At 45.2% G+C, this 25,600-nt stretch overlaps 1 protein-coding gene across 5 annotated transcripts; it reads right to left on the bottom strand.

The window, feature by feature from the left end:
• Positions 1-14,285: 14,285 nt before the first annotated feature.
• Positions 14,286-23,660, bottom strand: LOC4576133 (uncharacterized). 5 transcript variants are annotated; one of them, XR_009765565.1, is made up of 5 exons: positions 22,992-23,657; positions 18,865-18,996; positions 17,884-18,776; positions 16,083-16,548; positions 14,286-16,004 (listed from the first exon to the last, which is right to left on the bottom strand). XR_009765565.1 is itself a non-coding variant. In XM_061652087.1 (4 exons), the coding sequence occupies exons 1-4, from the start codon at positions 23,139-23,141 to the stop codon at positions 16,326-16,328; spliced, it is 1,395 nt and encodes a 464-aa protein (XP_061508071.1). In that variant the 5' UTR covers positions 23,142-23,660; the 3' UTR covers positions 14,289-16,325. The 5 variants fall into 5 exon arrangements, 4 of the variants coding, with proteins under 4 accessions (XP_061508071.1, XP_001237254.4, XP_061508082.1 ...); XM_061652087.1 differs by having other exon boundaries at positions 14,289-16,545; positions 22,992-23,660; XM_001237253.4 differs by having other exon boundaries at positions 14,291-16,548.
• Positions 23,661-25,600: the final 1,940 nt, after the last annotated feature.

Here is a 25,600-nt window from a genome sequence, read left to right as displayed (position 1 = left end):
TTGTTCAATCTTTAGAAGTCATTATAAACGTGTAAATTTGCCACTTTTCCAGGTGACCACTTCGCCCCAGGATCCTTCATTTGAATTTAATGGTGGTGTCTGATAAAAGATAATGTAAATGATAAACAATTCTTGATTGCTTGTGATAAAGCTCAAGAAATCAAACAAATTGAACGAAACATGTGAAAACTGACAGAAAAACTTTCATATACGGTAGATTTAGTTTTGTGCCAGAGTCTAAGTTTGACAGAAAAATACCAATGAAGGATGGCAGAATTTTCCATAGTCTAATAAGACTATTATTGATTTTTACAAACACATTGGATTTTGGCTTTTTTTTCTTCTTTATTTTAGGCATTTTTTTTACTATTTTGTCACTACAGGAATAGAGAACAGGCATGTCTCTATGGTCTAAATTTATCATATTGAAAATATGCTTCCCGTTCCTCTAATTTCTGCACCAAAAAAGATTGTCGTTATTACTGAAAGCAGTTCCTTGGTTAGGGAATGCGCTGCTGCATTAGTCCCACCATTTCACGCATGTCTACCCTAATCCTTTTATTTTACTATAGAAGGTGAAGAGAGCCAAGGGTATTTCATTGGCTATGCATAGTTATTTCTCTTTTTCTCTTTCTCCTTTATATTATATAGCACTCTTTGCCTCCGACGCCACACCGACGGCAACGGAAATGCAAAAGCAATTTAAAGCAGCGCTGAACGGTGTGCATCCACTCAGTGCGCTCCATTAGAAGCAGCACGGGAAGCATGTGTAGCCTCCTGGACGGCCACAGCCCCCACTCGGGCTGGTGTGAAGCAAGGTGAACTAAAAACGAAAAACGAACCAGCGCATCCCCGGCATGAGAGGCAAAGGGAACCCAGGGCAGCAAATCGGTGGAGCAAGAAAGGAAAGTGAACTGTCTTTCGGCCATTGCAGCCTGCTAAGCACCGAGACGCGTCGATTCTCGTCTAGTTCTTTGACCGACGAAAAATGCGATACAAAATGGGAAGGGATAAATTAGTGAGAAGAAACCAAAACAGAAACAAAAAACACACACACACACAAACGTTCGGGTTAGTCTTGCTTCGTTTTTTTTTTTTCAAAGAAGGGTTACAGTACGCTGCAGTGAAAATCCGACCGAACCGGCCGCTAGTTGCTGTCGCCCCGTACGCCGATGACGATTCTAAGTGATGCAGCAAAGTCGGGACTGGTTCGAGGAGAGGCTATTTTCTTTGTTTTTCCTTTTGTCTTTTTTTGGTTCGTCTTTTTAATCAATCCATTAAAAGGGCTTCGCTTGCCTGTGGCAAAGGGTTAAGCGTTTCTGTTCCCTCCACCGCTCCAGCCTGGGGTGCATGGGTACGGACGGTGTGTATCTGTCTCCCGCATTCCGCAACGTCACGAAAGAGTCATTTTGGTATATTCCCTTTTTTTTTGTTTTCACATTTACAAATACACCCTTCATGCCTAGCTATTGGCGCATTGGCGATCGGGGTTTGCCCGTTCGCAAATGTCAACCGCAGGCAAATTGCTGCGGTTCGGCCCGTCCCAAATAATTTCACGCAGGGTGGGGAGTAAAAGCTGATCATTTCCATCACCTGCGCCGCTACACGTACGAAACGGAAGCCAGCGGAATGAACATACTTCCGTGTGTGGGCAAACGTGCGGTGTGGTAAGCAGAACGGGAGGAAATGGAAATGGAAAAAGGTTGTTGTAATGTAGCGCGAAATTGATCAACACCACAGCCGACGTGAAATCGCTTGGCCAATGGTGTAGTGTGCGGTCACCCACGATCGTGATTACCTTTGGCACTCATTTTCTTCGCAACAGTGGGAGCGAAAGGCAGTGGAGGAGGGTCACAAATCGAACAAACAAAGTGTGCGCCTCGGGAGAGTGTCAACATAAGTGAGTTCAGCTTACTTTAAGTCCAGGTTCGTCACTTGCACTTAAATCTTTCGTATTGTGTTACAATTTTGAACTTACCATTTTTGTAATTTTTTTGTTTTTGCTTTATTTTCTTTTCGATTTGTTGTTTCCGGTTCGCCTCTAGCAACTGCTGCTAGCGGCACGCGTGCTGCGTTCAAGGTTGAGCACGTTGATGTGCTATTTGAGCCCGTGGAAACGACCGTTGAGGATGAGGGGATGCTGCTGCGACAGAGTTTTGCGTTTTAGTTCGTGGACAATCGCAATTTTGATACACGCGGCACACTTTTTTCTCTCTCTCACACACACACACACACGCACTGTCACGACGGAGATGTTTTTGTTTTGTTTATTCGTTCTTATTTGTGTGTTTTCTTTTCGCTTCTCCTGTCGTTAGAACGATTCCACCAGGCGTAGCTTACTACTTTACCACTCAAAACAGCGCAGCACAGCACAAGACACACACTCTCACGGTGGCCACTATTCGAACGAGAGGAAAAAAAAACACACACACGCACGCACACACTCACAAACAGTGCACTGAAATGACAACGCTGGCCCGAGAAGGGCCGGGAAAATGTGTTCGCTTTGCGGCGGCGTGAATTTTGTTGCGATCGCTTCGGCGCGCAGTTTCCGTTGCTTGCACGGCGAACGTCTACGTTCGACTGAAACGGTTGCTCTGGTGGGCGCGAGATTTTGTTGCGCTTGCGGGGTGCGTATTCCCAGCCTCCCCGGTTGTTGCAGCCGCGGCACGGTTAGCGCGCTGCGGGAGCAACACGGCATGCCGCGAGCACGGGTAGTCGGTGCGCTTTGGCTGTGGCGCGCCGGCCAGACAGAGACGGCAGGCTCGAAACCGTCGGCAAGCTGCCGAACCGGTCAGTATTTCGGAAGGATTTTGGGGGAGGGGGCGAGTGCAGTGGGGTTTCACGGATAGAGCAGCATCTGCTTAGGCACCCGCCCGAATGGAAGGCTCCTAATTAAGCGCGGCGGAATCACGTGTGTCGCTTTGGGTGTGGTTCAGTTGTCGGATGTGGTTGGGATTGATTCACGATCTGCCGTTGGTTTGAGTGTTTTTTTGTTTTTTTGTTTTGGTTGTTGGGTGAGGGATTTTTTCTTTTGTCTGTTTGGCTCAGCCCACGCACAACACCGACCAACGCAACACATTCTTCCGGACGTATATTGTTGCGATGAACTTCATTTAAAGTGAATTATAAGCCCCAATCGAGCGTGTGCTAATTGATAGAAATACAGTACTGACGAGTTGATCGACAGCGTTTTGTTTGCACTAACTATGGCTTTTATTGTTTCAAACCACTAATATAAAACAAATTAGACAACCATATAAGCCAGCCGCGGGTTCGTCGCTTGTGTGCATATTTTCTATTCTTTCGTTTTATTAGATTAATAATGAGGGCTTTGCGATACTGGCCAGCTTTATTATATGAAGTTTGACAGTTAACGGCTGAAACCATGTCAACACTCCATACAAAACCACACGCATCAGATTTTGAGCCAAAATTCTGCCGAAAACAAAAGTAAACACCAAGCTCATGAGGGATTGAAGTTTTTGGCTGTAGCCTAATAAATAAATAAAAAAAACTTTGATTGATATTTTAAAATTTATTTAAAGTACTAAAATCTACTATATTATACAGAAAATATGAAAACAATATGATTTTAAAATACATCTTTGTTTGCACACAAATGGTGAGATCCAAAATGGAAGGACCAAATTGTTTACAATGGATATAACCCGGCTGATGAATATTGCTCTATTCTAGGGAGAATATTGATATTTTGTTTGTATAAAATGGTTCAAAAAGCAATCTTAAATCTACTCAATGGTTTTCATAAACATTTTCTTGCTTTATTTAGTCATTTTTTTTTCATTGTTGTAAGTAATTGTGTAACTTTTCTGATCAATGGGAAAAGCTATCGATTTACGATCATGATCGAATGATTTCCAAACCAAGTACACTGGAGCCTGGCATAACGAGTTTAATCCGTTCCAGTGGCTCACTTGTTACATGGAAAACTCGTTATGCGGGAGGCTCTTTTCCCTGCAATAAGTAGGAAATGTGCAATAATTGGTACCAGCACCACTGATGTGCCTGGTAAAAAGATCATACATGCAAAATGAAAACATCACAAATATCACTAATATTAAAAACTAAAAAAACTAATATTAAATATCAAGACATTTGTAATGCACTATTTCCCATTATTATTAATGTATTTGTTTGAAAGCTTGAAATAGTTTAGTGGTTTCTTTAATATTTATAAAAAAAACAGACAAACTCTATTATTTCACAAAAGTCATTTGCTCGCAGAGCCAGCAATATGAGGAAATAATGTTAAACGGCGTTTAATTGGTTTTTGTCAAGGAAGAGTTTGTTGCTCAGAAGCTTACAACCTACTTGATAGTTTTCCCTCCAAAAAATAATTTATTTTAATTTTCCAGTACATCTAGGAAAGTATGAAAACAACATTGATATCATATAACAGATGTCATAGATCTGATAAAAAATCTTGCAAATCTATAATAAATCTAACAAGATTAAAAAATTGTTGATTTACAGTCAAAGATAGGTGCGTTAGAGCCAAATTAGAATGATGTGCACTGTCAAAAATTGAAGCATTAGAGTTAAAATTTGACGACAACGACTGTAGGCGAAACACTCGTTATGAAGGGTTCCACTGCGACTTGAAAGGTTCCATACTGATTATTCTGATTGTTAAATTTCAGGGACATTTTTTTTATAAAAGTTCTTTGTAAAAACCATCGAAAATCAAGCCCCACATGGTCAGCAGCGGGTTCGTCGCCTGTACTCTCGTTCTTACGTTTTTTTTTGTTTTGTTCCAATTAAGCAGCACCGAGAGGCGCGGAACAATTACAATTTTCACTTCAACGCAACGGTTCGTAATCATCCACTTTGCGTGCGTGCTGAAAAGAAAAACGAATAAAAAAAGTACTAACCATCTATCTACCCAGTCACACACACCCAACAGTTCTGACGAAAGTGCAGCCTCGCATCAAACGCAGCATAATGGTCGATTGCGTGGCCTTTGTGCTTAGTAGTGCCCGTGGCCGGTGGCCGAGATCATTTCTAATTATGCGCCAAAAAAAAAAAAAAACAAAATGTTACCCACGAGTGTGCTGTGCAGTATGTCGATGTGGCGTGGAATGTGTAAATGGTTCACTTTCGTTCCCAACAATGTTGTTGCGTCCAGCAAGGCAGTGTGTACTGTGACGGCTTGCTATATTAATCATTTTTGTGCGTTTTTTTTGTGTTGCTCTGTTGCCGATTTTCTGTCCACTGTGCCGCTTTAAATGGCGTCGCCTTCCTCCCTGTCCCCTCCTTTTCTTTTGTTTCATGCCGAACGATTTCCAATCGCAACCCTTTGCGCCACATTAAGCCGCTCAGTGTCGTGAAATAGTTTTTGCATGACAACAACATCATCATCATCTTCTTGACGGGTGTTGGATGACAGGAAAGCAACAGCAAAAAAAAAATGAACACACAATCATTCATACACAATTTACAATGGTGTTCAAATACTCGTTAGTGTATACACACACACACACACTTACAGCACAGCGGAGTGTATGAGTCTGCGAAGAGATCGATATGCTACACCGCAGTGTGCTTCCAAACATCCCAGCCGACGTAAGGGGTCCGTCTCCAAACCTCGGCTCCGGCTTATGATTGATGAAGGTGTAAGGCGAGGTAGAGGGCGCACATGTGAGCCCGCAGCGCAGCGGATGGGCGCGTGTGAAGGAATGTGAACAATTTCGATTTCGGCAGCAGGCACTTTCGGTTTTCCAGGGGCACGCGCAGGAAGGAAGTGGATAAAGCGGGATGAGCCAGCACGATAACTTCGGCCTGTCCCGATGTCTCCGGTTCGATGCCACCCTGCCGTACAGTTGATGCTCCTCCGCTTGGTTTGATGCTGGGTGACATAAGAGGTAAAGGATTTCACGATTTCACGATTTCACTTTCAATCCCAGCGTTGAGCTGGAGACAGGCTTAGGTAGGTTAAAGCGATGAGGTTTCATCTGTACATTCCGGCATACAGGGTGACATCGCTTGCGCCGAAATGACAGGTTACCAGCTGTTGTAGCCAGCGCTACCTGCTTTAACTCTGGCAAATCAGAGCCAGAACTCTCCATAACAAACCAAAGAACCAAAGGTCATCCCAGTTCATCCCGTAGTGAAGTTGAGATTAAACAAGATTAGGGACTGCCTGTAAAGCTACCAGTCTGCATCATCATTGGCATAGCCGTGATCCGAAGAAAGCAGATAGCTTCACTTCATTTCAATTTCATTGCTGTTGGACGCTTCTAACTTAAGGCAGAATTTAAGTTGGATGGGTCATTCGTATCCCCTCCTTAAAGATGAGTTTCGTTGTGGCATCGTCGCTAAAGCTTCCCCCTAAGAATGGTCCGCTAGAAAGACGGAGCGCAGAGCTAAGCCTGATCGATGGGTTCCAACGCTTCCAGCATAGGATGCGATAGTTTATAATCATTTTAATTGATCTGAGCTTATCGAGATCCCTAGGCGTAATGGCTCTCTTTCTCTTGGTTCTTGCTGAACGGGTTTCTGGTTTGTTTCTAATCCTAAAACGGCTCCAATTGTAATCATAGATGACAATTCTAGCAGGCGGAACACGCAGTCACGCAAGAGTTTATTCAAGTTGGAAAAATGTTTGCCCCGTGAGTATGGCGTGTACCACCACACCGTGAGCTGTATAGGTCCTACTCGTGCTCGGGCAAGCGGTGTTAAAATTGAACCATCGAGAGTATCGAATCGAATTAAAGCCTGCCCGGCTTCATCCCCCCCCCATACCCTTGCTCCCTTTTCAGTAACGGTGCAGAACAGGGATGGGTAGCGTTAAACTTTCACTGGGCGGCTGCACGGGCCTGCTGCTTTGTGAAAATAATATTGCTTTTCGAAGATGACCGTGCTCGTTGGTTGCTCCCTTGCTCGGTCGGCTGGTGCGGCAATGAAACGATGCTGCCCACCCCGAGCGATCCGAGCGATGGAATGTAAAACGGTGCCCAGGGTGCGAAGTGTGCGAACGTGTACAGGGTGTTCAGCGGGCAGGAACGCAACTCCGAGCCCAATTAACGTCTGGTGGAGGGTGGGTTTTTCGGGGTTCCACATGCTGCGCTCCCTCACCAGCGTAAGCGGATTTTTTGTTTGGAATGGTTGAGTAAGATCCCTCGTGAAGCCGCCCGGAACCCTACTTCGGATGTGTTGGGATTAACGCGGATATCTTCCCACGTCCACACACTCTTACACTTAAATACGGCGAATTCGCATATGAACGCTGGCCGGAGCCACTCCTGTTTTTTTTTTCTTCTGGAGGTTAAATTACAACCCGTGACCTGGACATCTATTTCTCATCCAGATCGCGTGTCACTCGGCTCGGCCCAGCCGAGGGACGCTTCGCCAGCAGATCTCAGACGTCATCTCTGCCTCGCTCGACAGCACTCGCGTTGACGACACTCGCGTTGCCCTGCTTTCTCTCGCTCATAGCACGGGCTCTTCCTCGATCAACAAATTGAAATATGAGGACCTCCCGCGTGGGCTTGTTTTCGTTCGTTTTTTTGTAGTTGTTGCTGATGTTGTTTTTTTTTTGTGGAAGACTTCAGAAGAACGCTGCACATTGGGCTGCGACCCATCTGTTGCGGGATGTGCGCTTTCACGCGAGTGTTATCGTCGGCACCCACTGCCTCACCGCCCCCTCCGTCATGTAAACATCACTAGGTAAATATGCGTGCGGCTTTCGAAAGCCCGAAATTCCATTACCCAATAAACATTTCACCGCATTGCGAATCAGGCAGGGCGTCGATGGGAAGTTGCTGGCTACTCCTACCCATACGGTACCACCGGGGCCGTGCTTCAATGCGTACTCGTGCTGCCCCGTCCCCTATGCAAATCAATGGACAAACAAACGAGGAAAAGAAATCAGCTCGAACGACTCCAGCTGGCTGAATGGTCGAGCTGAACCGCGACCCGGAACAATCGGTAAGGCATCATCGCCCGGGACGTGTTCCCGTTCTCGCTCTCGGTCCTTCTCCGATCAATTGAATCGATCATACACGGTGGGACACGGGTATTCGGGATGTGCACCACAGTAAAAGGTTTAAACTCCGAACGCGCAAGGATTTGGGTACGGCGGTTATCGGTTGGTTTGTTTTTCGTTGATGATGATGAACTTGCAGGTGATTTTGCTATTATGTAGTCCCCGTAACAGGGTCACCATTCTATGCACTCCCAAAGTTTCGTCTTCGTGTACTTTGACCTCAAACTTTTGTACTGAGATCATCTTCGAACCTATTGCATTTGTTGGGGAAATATATTCGATTGCTTTTCCTATTGGATATGCTTTTCTGTCACAATATTCTCTTCTTCCGAGATCTATCGATTGAAACCAGGCGTAGAGCTGTGGCCTTGTGGCAACTATGGGCGATGGATTAAACAAGCGCGCTGACTGAAGCGGACCTATTCGAAACGAGTCAAGCGGAGCTTCATCAATAGGTTTGACGTTAATTTTGTTGGTAGTGTGCAGGGAGATGATTGTTGATCGGCTGTTTGGAAGAAAAAAAAATAAAAAGAGCCCAGTGCTCAGTAACGTGGGATTTTGTCGGGCTAGTGTGATCGTTACGCTTGACGTTGCGTAAAAGAGTTATGCATGGAATAGTTTACGGTGCTTTTTGGATTGCGGTTTGCAATATGTTGGACACACTTTGAGACATATTGGATTAATTGTATCGGGAAACTGAAGCCAAGCCATTGCCTTTATAATTTATACTTGCCATAAGGTTTTTTTTAGATAAATTGAAAATATAATGTGACAGAACTACTACAAGTTCTTTTGAACACGCTTGAAACACAGCTCTTAGTACACAACTTCCAGCTCCAACAGCCTATTGTGCGAGTTGCCTCAGCGCGTGGCTCGACTGACAGAGCCTCTGACGGCAATCGTACAACAATACCAGATTCGTTCTGAACGCTCGTATCCACATTGGGATCCGCCAGACCAGTGGGTCGCCGGTTGTTTCCCGCCGATCGGTGCACGCACGCACGCACGCTCCACTTGCGATTGCCATTTCGGGCACAGCGCATGGAACGGAAAGATAATGAGTTGCTAAGCCGGTCACCCCTCCGTGGTGAGTGCCAATTCTCAGTCAATTAAGGTACACCACAGCTAGCTATCATTGTGCCACCGTTTTGTTCGGGGTTGGTGTTGGCAAAGGGACTGAGAAAAAGGGATTGCGAATCTTATCGTGACGGTGGCATTGTGATACGCAATCGCAATCGCACCACCGTTTGGTAAGGTGGAACTAAGCGCGCCGCGTTACGATTCAATCGCGATGGTGCGTTATTGAGAATGAAGTAGCGTTAGCAGTGGTAGAGAGCGGAAGTTGGGGAGGAATCGATTCAGTGGAATTATTTGTAACACTTCCATTTTTGAAATTACTTACAATGAACGAGAGAGAGATAGAGAGTAAGTGTATAATAGTTTGAATCGCTTTAAATAGTTTGGGGGTGGTCCCGTGGTACAGTTGACAACTCGAACGACTCAATAACATACCCGTCATGGGTTCAAGCCCATAATGGACCGCCATAATGGAGTGAAGTGAGCGAGTGAGGCTCAGCACTTTTCATTTCCCAACACTAAACATCTGCTTTATTTTAAATTTATTTTTATTTTCACATTTGTTTTATTTCAGAATCTGCCAATCAAGGCTGAATATCGAATACTTAAAACTAAAAAATAACAAAAATAAAATTCATAATCTAAACTAAACTAGTCTATGACAGAAAGAAAGACAGGCAAAACGCAAAGAGACTATCGTAAGCTTAGAAATAAAAAAAGAGAAAAAAGGAAACTAAGAAGAAGAGTTAGAGAAATTAGAGAAAAGACCATGTAGTAACAAAAAGAATTGAGAGAAGAGTAAAACCCAAAGAGATAATAAAACGGATTTAAATGCTATCAATTCTCAACAGCCATTGATAGTGCGAGGATTCCAAATAACGCTGAAGAATAGGTCGTCCCAGAGTACAGTACAGGTTCTTTGTTCTTTCTTTTTCAGTTGGAGGTCAAATGTAAAATAAACAGAAGGGTCCGATTAGCTTTTAGTAAAACCTCATCTAGTTACAGTTTAAAGTATAGACGACTATCAAGTATAACACCAAGACCGCTGATAGAATATACAATGTAATAAGAGTGAGAGAGACGAATCTTAGCACACAAACTGACGGGACATCTGACGTACAAATAAACTGTTTAGATCCGATTTTATCCCAATAATATCGATAAATTAAATGCAATAGGTCAGCCAGTTAATGGTCCCAGCCAGCTAGGAGGTATTGGTGATAATGCCATCTTCAAAACCTAGTTGAGTTAATTTAGCTAATGATAAAGAATGAGAAAAACTAGCAAACGCAGTATGAAAGTCAGGTGTATATTGCATCAAGTTGGATACCGGCATCAAAAGATATAAAAATGTTAGATACAAAAAAAAATCATGAGATTAGTTGAGGTTGACAAACCAGCCATAAATCCATGCAGTTTACGGCTTATGACGTAACTAAAGCCATTAAATATTGCTATGGATAGATACATCGGTCATAAGCTCGGAATCATAAATGGAAACATAAATAAATTAATAAATACATAGCGCGATGCAGCGAGACGATCAAATCCAAAAATCGTAGCTATCATAACATTTAGCATCAATTATATTGTTCCTTTCCTTTCGTTTCGCTTTCGTTGTTTGTTTTGTACGTTTATGTGTGTGCCCTTTTTAATTTGTACCTTGCGTATATCAGCTGTAGTTACACGATTAGCCTCATCGTCATCGTTAAATGAGTCTTCTTCTAATATCGGGAGGGAGTCTCCTAATATCTGAAAATGCCCAAGGATAGGCCCATTCTTCTAGGCTGACCTTCGCTTGACCTTACGGGGCCTCAACTGCCGTGAACCGGTCAGGACTGCGCACTCGCAGGTGCTTTTGACAGCTTTCAGGGGCATTATTAATCAGCATACCAGTTGTTGTTGTGGTTGCTGCTAGATCGTATTTGTCTACTTGCAAGTAGATCCGATGTCACCCATTAGCATATGATTAACATTGGTTATGTGTGTTTTTTTACGGACCGACCAACACCCAGAGCAAGAATATCAGGTTTAAACTTCCAGGAAGTCGAACAGAGCTTGTGACAGACCGTCTGCTTCGTTCACCGGCGAACGATTAATATGGCTAAACTGGTGATGGAAGAACTAATGAGGAAGAGACCCTCAAAACACTGGACAAAGGTTTGGACATCTATTTTTGCATCCTTGAGCATCCCCGAGAAGGTCCACCGAGAGGTAAAATCCGTGGCATTAGCTCATTCGCTTCCGCTTAGAAGAGAATACATTTGGATGGATATTGCGACTCAGAACGCTTTCCTTCTTTCTGCCTTCTATTTTGCTAGTAGCTTTGACAACTTCCTACGATAACTTCCGGATGCGCTGATGTTCGCGCACTCCAATCGCTTGCAATGCTTTGGCATCGATCGTAACAAAACCATTATTGTCATCTGCCAGCGAGTACTTGGCCATTGGTCCAATATTAAAAACGCCTGGAACACACACACACACACACACACATACACACACACACACACACACACACCCAAAGAAATGGTGAAACTTTGACTTTTGCATGTAATCTTCCCATTCCGGATTCGGTACGCCTAGAGGTCTTGACTCCCCTGAACTCACAACATGCCCGCGGTTGGCTACACGGGTAGTCGAGGTGGTGTTCGTTGGCCTTCTTCGGCGTTGGCCTCGGTCAATCGGGAAAAGGACGTCCCTTCTTGGTTGGCTGGTGCGAACAGATGATCGACCCATCATAACACCGTTCCACCCAGCAGAAAGCGGCAAGAGAAATTGCGGAATCACCTTCGTGGGGCCAAAATGTTGGCGCGCCGTTGCGCAATGCAACGGCCCATCGTACACCTTTGATTACTTCATCCCGGCCCCGGCTGACTCCATGGTTTCTCTCTCTCTCTCTTTCTCTCTCTCTCTGTCTCTTTCTCTCTCTGTCTCTGTCTCGGGGCCGCGGAGGTTCGCTATAAAGTTTTAGGGGAAGCGGTGCGCTTAATTTCTACGATGTTTTCACCGTTTTTCCCTTTTTTGCTCCTCACCACGCGTCCACTTTGTATGTGTGTGTGTGTGTGTGGGGAGCGTTTTAATTTGTATATTGCTTCCCATACTACCCTACCTCTCGTATCTCTTCCGCCCCTACCGTAGCGATCCCACACATTTGGTAATCATCGGTTCATTAATCGCATCCCCTCGCGCGTTGGTGGTGGCCTCACTGCCTATTGCCTCATCGTGCAAAGCGGGCTGGGCCCCGGTTGTGCGAATTCTCAAACCTTTCCTCGCTGGTGAAAAACTGGAAAACATAAGAGGGAAAACCCCCCCCCTCACAACAAAACAGCACGGCTTCGTTAGTGGCACTAGCTGTCCAAATTTGACTTGCACCAGCAAGTACGAAGGACACAGCAACGCAATGAAAATAGTTAATTTGAGCATCTTCGGTTGGTCGATTGATCTTCTCCCGCCATCGACCGTCATGTTGTTGGGTCTGCTGCAACACGAAATGGTAAGCTTTAGCTGTAATGCAACGGAGCGAACAGACCTATTTCAACGGACGGGCTTTAACACGCCGGTGCATGGTGGTTCCTTCCGGGCGCGACCGTAAATGGTGCGTAAGCAGCGCGCTAAACGCAAGCTGCCAGCGGGATCAAACCATAGTTGGGAATGGATTGTTAAATGTCTTGGCCCAAAAGTGTAAGCGAGGGAAAGAGCAGATACAATCCGCTTCGTACGCTTTAGGGCTTGTCTATGCCAATTCCCGCCTGCACGAAGTGCATTGTGCTCATCCTTTCAAACGCGGAGTTCATCTTAAAGTTAGTGTTGTGCTTCATGAAGCTATCGTTGAGATTCATTCTTAAGAAGTTTCAGCGATCAGTGATTCTAATATCTGGTGATTCATGAATCGTCAAAGATTAATGCATATCAAAAAAGCATGAAGTTCCAAAAATTCAAGAATCCATTCAGAGTCATAAATCTCCAAAGATTCAGAAGTCTCTGATGATCTAATGCTTCATGAATCAATGGAGTTTTATGATTTTTTAGATATTGAATTATCTTTTGAAACTTAAAGGTTTTATAACGTCCTATAGCTGTAATCATCAATTTGTAGTCTCTACAAATTATTTCATGATGATTTTCCGAATTTCCATAAAACTTTGAAGAACCTTTATGCATTGATGAATCTTTAAAGGTTCTTGAATCTCAATTTTTGGTATTCGGATTCAATCATTCATTTCAAAGATTCATCAAGATTCGTGAATCTGAATCGGAGCTACCCATCGCTACTTAAACCACTTAAAAACGCGAAACACACGTTTGCTTTCGACACCTGTTGGCCGAAGGCCTTTTCGAATTCACGATTCCCACAGGCTACCAAAGGCGATGTGCAGTACTGTTCACAAACACACACACACACACACACACACACACACACACACACACACACACACACACACACACACACACACACACACACACACACACACACACACACACACACACACACACACACACACACACACACACACACACACACACACACACACACACACACACACACACACACACACACACACACACACACACACACAGCGTGAGCACAAGCACTTGACATATGACTTGGCTTAAGTTGCGCTCGGTTTTTTGTTGGCATCAGCGTGAGCCGATGTGAAATGCGACACAGGACAACGCGGCTGGTCGTTCCAATCACGTTTCCTCCACCTTGCGTGCTCATGAAGCACTTCAGCGCATCCACTGGCTGATACGGTGACGTCCATCTGGACCCTGTCGTTTACCGCTTTCACACGCTCCATTACTTCGGGTGTTAGGTGCTACGCACTTTGCGCAGTATGTCGAAATACCGGATGCGCGGCATACCTCCGGGGCTGCGTTATCTCATCAGCGAAATTATTGATCGAGAGTGCTCATTACAGATGCATTTTACCTGTTCAGTTTTTAGTATTTTGTTTTATTGCGAAGAGCAATGCTTAAATGCAGACGATTTCGTCAGCCCAGGTGGGCGATGGATAAATAAAGAAAGGAAGAAAGTAAAGGTATTATCAACGCTGAACAAATGCTTTTGGTCTGCATCATTGTCATCGGAAGGAGTTGCAGCGTTGAATGCTTGATGTAGCGTACAACATTTTACTTTGTTCCTTTCCTTGACATCTAGGGGTATCTTAAAATTCAGGGGCATCGCGGTTGACATAGACAACCCTTGTGGTGATGTGGAAGTCAGATTCATGAACCAAATTGAAACTATTGAAACCGTGCTTATAAGAAGATCACAATATAAAAGTAGCCCGTATATGGAATGTGTCTTGATGTTATAAATGTGATATTTTATCGAAAGTAGTCTATGAAGCTAACGTAATTTACAACTGACTGCGTTCCGACAACAAGAAATAGCTAGGCTCACGGTGATTTTCAACTTTTCCGCAGCGGGTAACATTTAATATTGGATGCTTCTTTATTCAACCTAAAGTGGAAGCTTTCGTGCCGTCCGCAACACTCTGCTCTTCCGCAGCTCTAGCTAAGAATGTCTGGAAAACGTGTTACTTGCAAATAGCTTTGCATCGGTGCATTGGCTCGCGCTCTTGCTCCAAGCTCCGCATTCACTAGCAATCATAAAATAGACGATACATTTACACTAATGTACGGCGAGTTTTTGATGCTTTGGTAATATGAACGGTGACAACGATAGCTGACTGTATACATCTATTTTTATATATAAACTATTTATAACCTCAAATTTGTTAACGAATCGTGCCGGTTGAGCTTTTGAAGCATTTAATAGCATGATGACTGATGAACAATGAAACAAGAAAACGCAACGTTCAGTTTTTACTCTACTTCTGCTTCTACTCCCTCATTAAACTATCTTCCTCGAAGGAAACTACAACAATAAACAACGCTGGTAATAGTAACAGCGCGCTCTGCCAGCCATTGAACAGGACATCAGACTCGAAAGAACGTATGGAATTTGTTCGTTTTGTTTGGTTCGAGATGTCTAACGGTGCACCTCCATATAGCTATAGACGTTTGTTGGAGTTTTGTGTCTTTTTCGATTGCTGGCCAGAGCGCCGTGTCAAACCGAATCCTCATTTCAAGTGTTTTGCCCGCTTCGTTTCTCTTCGAACTCTACACTCGTAATCGAACACGACACGCCGGTACCTTTGTACGGCTACTACACTCTAAGAGTGACGTTGTGGGCCAAGAAGCGAATCGAGCTGCATACTACTATTATTATTACTACTGCTATCATTCTACTATTCACTGCTGTCAGACCTATTCTCGTAGTTTCGGTTTGTCTACGTTCCCATCCGCTAGGGAGTTCCCGTCTTACTGACACTCTGATCTGTTGTACCATATATACAATGAGATGGAGGTGAGGATCGAAAATGAATTATAGCATTATTATGCCTTTCTCTCGCACTATCTCCCTATATATATATCTCTCTCTTTCTCCTTTTCTTCGTTTAGTTTATTTGTTTGCTTTGGTCTCATTTCAGGTAAAAGCGAAGCAACTTTGCACTCACTTGCGTTCGGGCGGCAAGTGAAGAAAATTGTCCATCTTAGAACTCTCGTGTGCGTGTGTGGTTGATTTTTTCCTCCTGCTTCTCTCGATTTTTGTTTTGCCTTAGCTAAAGCACACGGGAAACGATCTAGCATTACGCCATGCTTGTTTGCACCTTCCTGAAGCCTACTCCAAACTTTTCACAGTAGTTTTGCAGGTAATCTGTTGCGGTTGGCATACTTGCTGGACTCACTGGTGACACGTATTGCCACGTGACAAGAAGTCACCAGTAGTTCCGAAAGTGTGACGGACGGCATCAGAGTCCCTGGAAACCCCCCCTGTAAAGTTAAGCATGTCGAATACCTCCTGAGATGTGTTTGTCCGTGTGTTTTTGTCTATACTGACGTCATTTGCCTGCAACGAGTTGCGGATGAGAATTAAGAGTTTTTAGAAATTGAATCTCACTGCTTGATGTTACTTTAGATAGTACACCTTCATTTTGATTAGGCTGGACGGCTAAGAAACGATGCGTAATTGATTTCTTAGATGCTGCCATTCTCTTAAACGCAACTCACTGCAAACAGATAACTCAGTCTAGTATCCTGCTTGAAAAAAGTATAATCTGAGTGTCTGCTGTTATTGCTGCTGCTGCGAATGTATGTGAGTGTAGGTGTATGTGTGTGTGTGTAAGAGCTCCCATTGTCGTGTGATAAGTCGTGTGGTACAGGTTCTGCTTTAGCGACGAGATTTGTAAAGCAGATTGTCCAGGTTGAGCTTGTTCTTGTTCGGTAGCGGTGCACCGTGGCCCGGCCGGCCCCAGAAGCTGCTCCACGTCTCGAAGTGCTGCCGGCTCGTCTCGAACTCCATTGCCCGCACCGTCTCCACTTTGCGCTGCTTCTGGCTCATCTGATTGCACAGGTCGGTCAGGTAGCCGTCGTCCGTGCGTCGGGCCAGACTGCTGCAAGGGACGGGTCGAAGTAGTTGTTGTTGTTGTTTGGTTTTGTGTTTTGTGTTTTGCAGAGGACGACATTGGAAAACAGAGATGGTTGGGTTTGAGGAGTGCCATCGAAGTTTGGATAAGGAGTTAACACAAAATCAAAAAAATGATGAGGAGAGGAAGACTTGTTTGGAGCTTTTCAGAACTAAAAACAAACACATACACACACAACTTGCATGTGGGTTCTAGTCTAAAACGGACCGTCCCTTCGTAGCAAGTACTGACTATCTCGCTGCATGGTACTGAATACAGGATTTCCCAGGATTACAGGAGGATCATGTACTTGTTGATTCCAATAATTTGTTGGGTTCATCCCAAGATTTTTTGCTGCTTTCCATTTATTTTTGGATCATTTACACGATTTATTGGAATCGTCCTAGTACGACAAATGATACAAATGATCCAAACATACTGGGAAACGCCCAATATATCGTAGGAACGATCTAAAAATACATGGGACGCATCTATAAACAATTCGGGAAACAACCAAACAATCACGGTAAACCCTGTGAGCGAAATAAGCCTGAACAGGTAGTCCCTGAGATACGCGAGATCTGACACATCAATTGTTAGATGCATAGTAAATTTCCTTTTGGTAGAATTTGAACAATCATTTACAAATAAATTGTAATCTTCAGTTAGAACCATCAACGGCGGATTGATACGAGCAGATGCCTCAAGCGGTCACGCGAATGAAGGCATTTCTGTAGTGTCGAGCGAGAAGTTTTGTGATGCTTAATGCTTAACCAGAGAGGGATTGAGAAGTCGCACTAAATATCTCGAGGCCCCACGCGGCCGCTTAGTTTGCTTAAGCTTAATCCGTCCCTGAAAACCATATCAAGTAATTATGATTTAGGGCTGAAAACCACGAAATTTAACTAATGCGTAAATTCCAGCTACGTGGTTTCTTATCGGTCCGTATTCTTAGTGTATCTGGGGGCAACCTGTATAGAGTGGCATATCCGCGTAGGACGTTACTACAAGTGCAATGTATATATAAAAAAACACACAGATCACCTAATAGGAAGTGCGGAGAGATTCTTTTTGGAGATTTTGAGGAGATGCATTGAGGATATTAGGGAGATATTCTTGCGACATTTTGAAGATCTTTTAGCAATACTTTGGAGATCTTTTGGAGAGCTTTTGGAGGTATTTTGAAGCTCGTTAAAAATCTGTGGGATTTTTCTTCAAGGAACTCTCAATGAGATGAGGGGTTCAGGGACAGTAAAACAGAAATGGGATGTGGGAGGGCAAAAGAACTAATTGGTACAGAAGACGTCTACTGCCGGCTATTACCCGTTTGCGGTGTACTTATCGATCTTGGTGACGTCGGTCGTCCCGAGGCTAATGGGACGTGGTTGGGAGCGCCGTTTGGCGAGTAGGGGCACGAGCTCGACACCGCCCGTTATCATACAGTTGCGCGTCGGCGGTACCCGCCCGCCATTGCGCCGCCCACCCCCGTTCCCTGCCTGTTGCGACTGCTGCTGTTGCTGCTGCTGTTGCTGCTGCTGCTGACTTTGATTGCAGAGCCTCGGTACACGCCGATCCGCAGCTGGCTGCTGTGGCTGCGGGGCCGTTGCCGGCGGTGACTGGTGGTACTTGATCGCGTCCCGGGCCGCCCCGGCACTGCCGCCGCCGACGCCACCGGTCGGCGGTCCCTGCTCCAGCGTGTTGCTGATGCACTGGCAGACGCACCGTGAGCAGCAGTTGGAGAAGCGCTTCAGGAAGCGGTTCTCCTCCTCCAGCTGGCGCTGCATCCGGCTCACCAGCTCCAGGTCGAGATCCTGCAGCGTCTCCTTGTTTGTCCAGCCCATCGACTTCATGAAGTTGTGGCCGACGTTCTTGGGCGGACGCCACGGTTTCCCGCCCGGGCCCGGTTTCCCCCACGGGCCGCCACCGTTCGGGCGACCGCCCGCCGGCACCGGGCCCTCCTCCGCCTTGCGCGCCCGGTTCTCCTTCTCCGCCACGATCCGGTCCAGCTCCGCCCGGTACGTTTGCTTCTGCGCCGGCGACGTCTTGTACCGCAGCTCGTTGTCCACGTGGTACCGGTTCGCGTCGTTAAAGCTGATGATCGGATCGTCGGTCAGGCCGGTCACGATCTGGCCCGAGGCGCTGCGGATCGGTGCACCGCCACCGCCCGCCCCGACACCACCCCGCGAGCGTCCCATCGGTACCGGATTGCGCAGATCCTGAGCCGGGGGAAGAGGGGAAGGTGAAATGTGTCCGCCAGTTTTCGGTTGGTTTTCGATGCCGCTCTCTTCGGCGGCTAGTACTTACGTTCTTCGTCTCCGGGTACAGGCCCTGCAGCTGTATGTTGCGCATGCGTATCGTATCGTTCGGTGCGCCGCCGCCCTTCCGGCCCCAGGGTGAGTAGCGCTCCATCACTTCCCGGTACTGGAAGAGGGGAAACTTTGTCGATGAATATTTAGTACCACCGGGCTTCCGATTCTGACCCCTCGCGCGCTCTACTAGCGCTTCTACTGCGCAAAAAAGTAACACGGCACGTAACTTAAAACTGTGGACGAGCCTTACGTTGCGGTTTAATGGTGGTTAATATAGTGTGCGCAGCAGCTGTGGGAGTGTGTATTTGGAGAGAATGGAATGGCGGTTGTTGTTGTTGTTTTTTTTTCGGCAAAGACTCTTAAGACAACTTCAATTAAAAGCCAGTACACAGTTCAAGGACGAGCTTTCCATGTGCCGCGGAACATAAACTTTGACTGTGTCAACTTAGCTGGAACTTTAAGCGAACAAGGGGAAGTTTTTCGGGGAAAGAAGTTTTCAGAAGTCCTTGAATGTTTCGATCCAGCAAGTCAGCAGTGAGAAGCGACAGGTACCAATGGAGTGGAGGTATTAATATTTTGCCGTTTTTTTTTTTTGCGGAAGACGGAGGCCCTCTGCAACAAAAGTAAGTTGATAAGCGCCTAATGACATGCAATAAAAGTATTTATGATAGTTTAGTATAAAAATATGATTTAGGTAAATATTATCTCCAAGTTGGTGCCAGTGGTGGATCTGAAGAGACATTTATATACTAATATCTACGAATACTCTTCCACATATAGTGCGGAACTCGGTGGAAATGGCTTATGATTAATGTCAAAACACCGCTGCCCGGGGTTGCAGCGAATACTGGTACTGTAATAGCGGTAGGGCATGGCTTTTGCTGGTACAACTGCCAGCAAACAGGCAAGGGCGCCGCAGTAACCTATCCTGGCAGAAATAATAGTGCGTTTTATTATTCTTCCCCCCTTTTTTTGTTTGTTGGTATGTGTTGCTACGGGGAAATGACAACTGTCACGCCAAGAATGTCAGTCATCCAATATCATAATTCAAACGTTTCCGACCGCAGCCCCAGTTTTGGGGAATAATTTGTTTGTTTACTCGCTAACCTGATTCCGGCTGGTTCGGGCTGCTTGTAGCACCCTTTGGCCTAGCCACGAAATCAGGCCACCAGCTAGATGTTTGGCAAGGTCATTACACGGAGCTTTTATCGGTGGGAAGGGAAAGGGACATAAATTGATTATCGAACTACGGCAAATGTAATGGGCCAATGGGCATCATCAAACATTGATACGAATCAATGCTACATTCGTAATCCCAATGTTATGAATGAATGATGTTTACATTAAGATAAATTGCACTAAGTTTTCTGAATAATATGACAGTCAGTTTTTTTTTTATCGTGGTTGAGTTCTATACACTGCGCGCAATTCCCACCTTGCAAGCACATTACATACTTTGCAGAGTTTTCCAAGTCATTTTCGAACGTTAAACATTGTTTTTCACCGCGTGCAGAACGTTGTTCCACATCGGTCCGTCATTTCTTTTCCATCATATTAGTTTTTGATTTCTTCTGCTTGATTTTCAACATTTTAATGGGCTGCTGCCATCGATTTTTTTCACTGCGGTTCGAGGCCGAATCGCATCACCCGTTGGCAGGTGAAGTGTAGAAAATCATGCTGAAGAAATTAAAAATTATGATGATGAAAATGAAATATCAGGGTGATGAGGACTTACTTCTTGCACGCAGTGAAAAACAATGGTTACATTCGAAAGTGACTTGGAACCCCCTGTATAGTACTTTGTCAATTAAACAAACTATTGGAGATTGATCTAAGAGTATAAAATGTCAGAAAATTAACAAAATGCTTGAAATTTTGTAGATGAAACAGTTTGATACATGCAAATAAGTCTGGAAAAAGTATAAAATCATCGTTACAAGCAAGATATGTTAAGGATATTTACTGGATTTTTGACAGACATATTACAGTGATCAAGCGGTCAGCGTGCGGCTCAGCTCTAAAACCCGCAAAAGAATCATTTGATTACCCCTTTTGGTTGTTTTTTTTAGAAAAATTGATAAAAATAGATAGCTTAGACATGCTAAAATCCCTAACAGGGTTTTGCAAGGCATGTTCGAATGTTCATATCGTTATTTATCGCGCGCGATATGTTTTTCAACAGCTGTCAAATGTTGTATTTGCATCACGATAATTTATCAGTTCTTCCACATAATTTTCAACACGCTACAAGCTTTGGATTGTGTTTCACAGTTCTTACTGATGCGTTGAAAATCATGTTGAAGAACTGAAAAATTATGCTGTTGACAACTATTGAAAAATATCGGGGACAGGTTGAATAATGATGTACAAGTGATGGAAAGTGATTCGGAAAAACCCTGTATTTGTGAACATTCGGAACAGATCGATTATCACTCGCTGTCATTTATGTTTTTAATAAATAGTCATAAATTAGTGATTCTATGAACTGATTGGTATGCTTGACATGTATTTTAATTCCTAGAATGTTCATAACGTGTTTCAAATATATGTTTGACATGCTTAAAAAATAAAAAAAAAAGTTTGTCTTAAAGTTTGTCCAACTGTTGCTAGTTTTATTTCGCAGGATTTTTTTTTTATTCAGGAGGAACGGTCCAAAAATCCCGTATTGCTATTTCGCAGGAATATATTGTGAGAAATATTCCAGAGTAATTCAAGAACATATGCTGAAGTAATTTGCTTCATCGGTGTAAAGTAGGTTCCGGTAACAATCTGAACTAAAATGGACCGCTCTCGTGGTACAGTCGTCAACTTGTACGACTTAACAACCTGCCCGTCATGGGATCAAGCCCTGAATGGACCGTATCCCCATACGTAGGACTAGCTATCCTGATATGGGTAAATCAATACAGGGTTTGCCAAGTCCGATTCGAATGTGCACATTATTATTCACCACCTGATACGATGATTTTCAACGGCTGTCATACATTGCATTTGCATCACAATAAAGTTACAGTTTTTACACATGATTAAAAACACATCACAAATAACTGTCAAATGCAATCCAGCTTGTGATGTGTTGAAAATCATGTGGAAGAACTGATACATGATTTTGATGCAAATACAACATTTGCAAGCAGCTGAAAAGCATCTCGCGAGCAATGAAAGCAATGTTGTTGACATCCTAAAATAACTCGGAAAACCCTGTAAGTGATCGAAAGCCAAGCCGCCACTAAGTGGTACAGGCGCAGACCTTGACCGACAACGGTTGTTGTGCCAAAGAAGAAGAAGAAGAAGAAGTAAAACCAAACTTAATCGGTAAGATAAATTCACAATGATTGCAAAACAAAACATGGTGGTGCTATTGTTATTGCACGCAGTGTATGTCCTCCAAAAGGGGTTTTTTCTTGTGTGTGTGTGTGTGTGTGTGTGTGTGTGTGTATGAGTGTGTGTGTGTGTGTGTGTGTGTGTGTGTGTGTGTGTGTGTGTGTGTGTGTGTGTGTGTGTGTGTGTGTGTGTGTGTGTGTGTGTGTGTGTGTGTGTGTGTGTGTGTGTGTGTGTGTGTGTGTGTGTGTGTGTGTGTGTGTGTGTGTGTGTGTGTGTGTGTGTGTGTGTGTGTGTGTGTGTGTGTGTGTGTGTGTGTGTGTGTGTGTGTGTGTGTGTGTGTGTGTGTGTGTGTGTTAAAAAGCACTAGAATACAGCTTCTGGCGCATTGCCGCAAACGATTGAAAGAAGCAAAACTGATGAAAATTTCGCTTTGATTTTTTTCCCGGGTTTTTAGTTTGCTGTTTTGTGGCTGTATTTGTGGTTGAACACGTACGTCGGACCGGCGGGTTTTTGGTTGCTTGCTGTCTTTGCTGCTGGTTTTGATAGCGCACTGTCACACTCACGCACGAGCCGCGAAAAGCGAAGCGAACGGAACCGGGCTCAAACAATCAGCGCCTTGTAAATTCCTCCTTCAGCTTCGCCTCACTGTTCAACTGTTGTGGCCGAGGGTGGGATTTTCTCCTTACAGTCTTGCACTTGTGGCTCGCGCTGCGCCAAAATGTAGGCAACGGCCAATGCTTCGCACATCAACCGCGCACTGCGTTTTGTCGCCTGCCACCCCCAATAAGCCGTCCTTACGTGGGATTGCTCCTTCGCACGGGATCGCCGCTCGATCAGCTTCCGGTTTTTCCAGTCCCGCAGGCTCTCATCGGCGATGCGCTTCCGCTCGCGCCGCTTCAGCTCGTCGCACCAGAAGACGGGATGGTCGGTGGGGTTCCGCGAGCCCATGCAGCGGTGTCAAAGCGCTCACGTCGCCCGATCTCACTGTGCCCTTTGGTGTGTGTGTGTGTGTGTGGAGCGCGCGCACTTGGGGTCGACTAGCTGACCGGCAATCCACCGCACATGGCGCGTGTGGGAGTGTGTTTTTGTTCACTTTTACGTTTAATTTTCCCGCCCCGTGCACTGTCAAGCGAGCGTCACAGGCACACTGACCCAGTTGCAGCGCGGCACCAAAGTGATGCAGTGGGAAAACTTCAAACTGACACACACACTGACGCTTTTCCCACGAACTTTCGCAAGGACTCCACAGCCGTTCGTCTATCCCCCCGGGGGACGAGCTTTGACGGTACCGATCGCACCCAGCGTCGGTGGAAAACTGGTCGCCCAGCCGGTCGCACCGTGAAACGGTAGCGCCAGCCCGCATTCAATGTAGCTGCATTCGTATCCTAGCTGTCTATGTGTGTGTGTGTGTGTGTTTGTGTGCGGCACTGTAACGTAATGCGAGATTTGTGTGTCTCTTTCCGCTTACAGCCTTGCCCTCCCACCCATCAGTGCGATTTGCATAATTTCAGTGCGGAAGGGGATTGGGGATGAAAAAAAATGAAGCAAAACAAAGGAAGGTACCTTTACCATTGGAAAACATAAAACAAACCCACGTGGTACACACTGCCACACACACAGACACACAAACCCCCCCCCCCCCCCCATCCACCCGGTAGAGTAGGAGATTTTTGCAAACAAACCTCCACTCCTGCGGGTTTCCACCGTTAAGCTCCATTAAACAGGCTGAAGCGCAATCTTCGATCCAACATCGGGGCGAGCTTTGCCCTGTTTGTTATAAAGCCCTAGCGCTTTTCCCCTGTCCCCTCCCCTCCCCTCCTTCTTCTTTCCCCCTTGAAAAGCGTCTATGATTATAAATGTCGAGGCTGCTGCTGGCGGTTAGCTCAAAACTCTGCTCGGATTGTGCCGTTTCGCAAACGGTTCGCTAGGAGATAACAACACGCAAAACGATGTCCTAGGACGAACGTTTAAGGGCACGAACCGTTTAAGGGGATGAGGGGGGGGGGGAGGGAGGGGGTAAAATGTTGCGCACCACCAATGCCATGCTCCCACCTTCCCGGGGTAGAGGCGAAAGGGTAGAAGGGTTAGGAAAACTGTTTGGTTTCCGAGGTTGAAGTGTATCTTTGGGGCCGAGTTGTTTGGTTTTAAGCAGCTCGGCCCTTCCTTCGCTGCTGTTACAATATAAAACAAAACAAGGAGAGGGAAAAAAACAACAATTCCTTTGTTAGAGAAAGGCCACCTCCTTTCGGGCAAGAATGCGAAGAAGGACTGTTTCAAGGATTTCTCGTTCCCGAGTGACATGCAACGTGACAATCCAACGTGACTGGGGGTAGAGGGATTTGTACGCATTTTTTCTTTCTCTCCTCTCTCTCTCTCTCTCTCTCTCTCTCTCTCTCTCTCTCTCTCTCTCTCTCTTTTGTAGTTTGTTCCACAGTCTGCAATTGCTTCATTTTTATCGTGTAATGTGTGCAAGGTGTGTGTTTATTCAAGCGCCATCTAGCGGCTTGTTTAGTGGCTTAGTAATTATTAGTATGTTTAGGTCAATCATCGCTGTACACAATGAGCTGACATTCCTACGCACATGTACTTCCGGGCATGGTTTGTCGACCAGCAGAATCAGTTACTCGATCGGAAAGGATGCTGTATCGGTTCCAGATCCCAACTGAGTTCAAGTCTCGTTCAGCATCCGGAACAGGTCTAGGCACAGTTCCAGGAATGGATTAAATCGGTGGCTATTTCAGACCCGGTATGAGTTCAGCATCACTTCCAGGTCCGGTATGGGTTCATGACCAGTTCAAGGGCCGGTATGAGTTCGTAATCGGTGCTAGGTCCGGCAAGGGTTCAACATCGATTCCAGGACCGGTTTAGGTTCAGTGTCAGATCCAGGACCAGCATAATGTCATAATCAGTACCTGGACCGGTATAGGAACATAGTCGATTCCAGGACTGGTACGGGTTCAAGATTAGTTCCAGGACCGGTTTGGCTTCATGATCAGTTCCAGGGCCGGTATCGGTTCATAACAGGTTCCAGAACTGGTATACGTTCATAACCAAGGTCGAAGATCAATATAGGTTCATTATCAGTTCCAAGACCGGTATGAGTTCGTAATCGGTTCTAGGTTCGGTAAGGGTTTAGGATCGATCCTTGGACCGGTATAGGTTCAGTTTCAGATCCAGGACCGGCATGAGATCATGATTAGCACTAAGACCGGTATAGGTTCATGATCGATTCCAGAACCGGTATGAGATCATTATCGATTCCTGGACCGGTTTTGGTTCAGTATCGTTTCTAGGACTAATATGGGTTCATGATCAGTTCCAGGACGACTATGGGTTTAAGATCAGTTCAAGGACCGGTATAAATTCACAATCGGTTCTAGGTTCGATAAAGCTTCAGTATTAGTTCC

The sequence above is a fragment of the Anopheles gambiae genome, chromosome X, assembly GCF_943734735.2.
Source record: "Anopheles gambiae chromosome X, idAnoGambNW_F1_1, whole genome shotgun sequence".
In the NCBI taxonomy this organism is placed as follows: domain Eukaryota; kingdom Metazoa; phylum Arthropoda; class Insecta; order Diptera; family Culicidae; genus Anopheles; species Anopheles gambiae.
The sequence above is the reverse complement of the archived record's forward strand: the minus strand, read 5'-3'. Positions and strand labels throughout refer to the sequence as shown.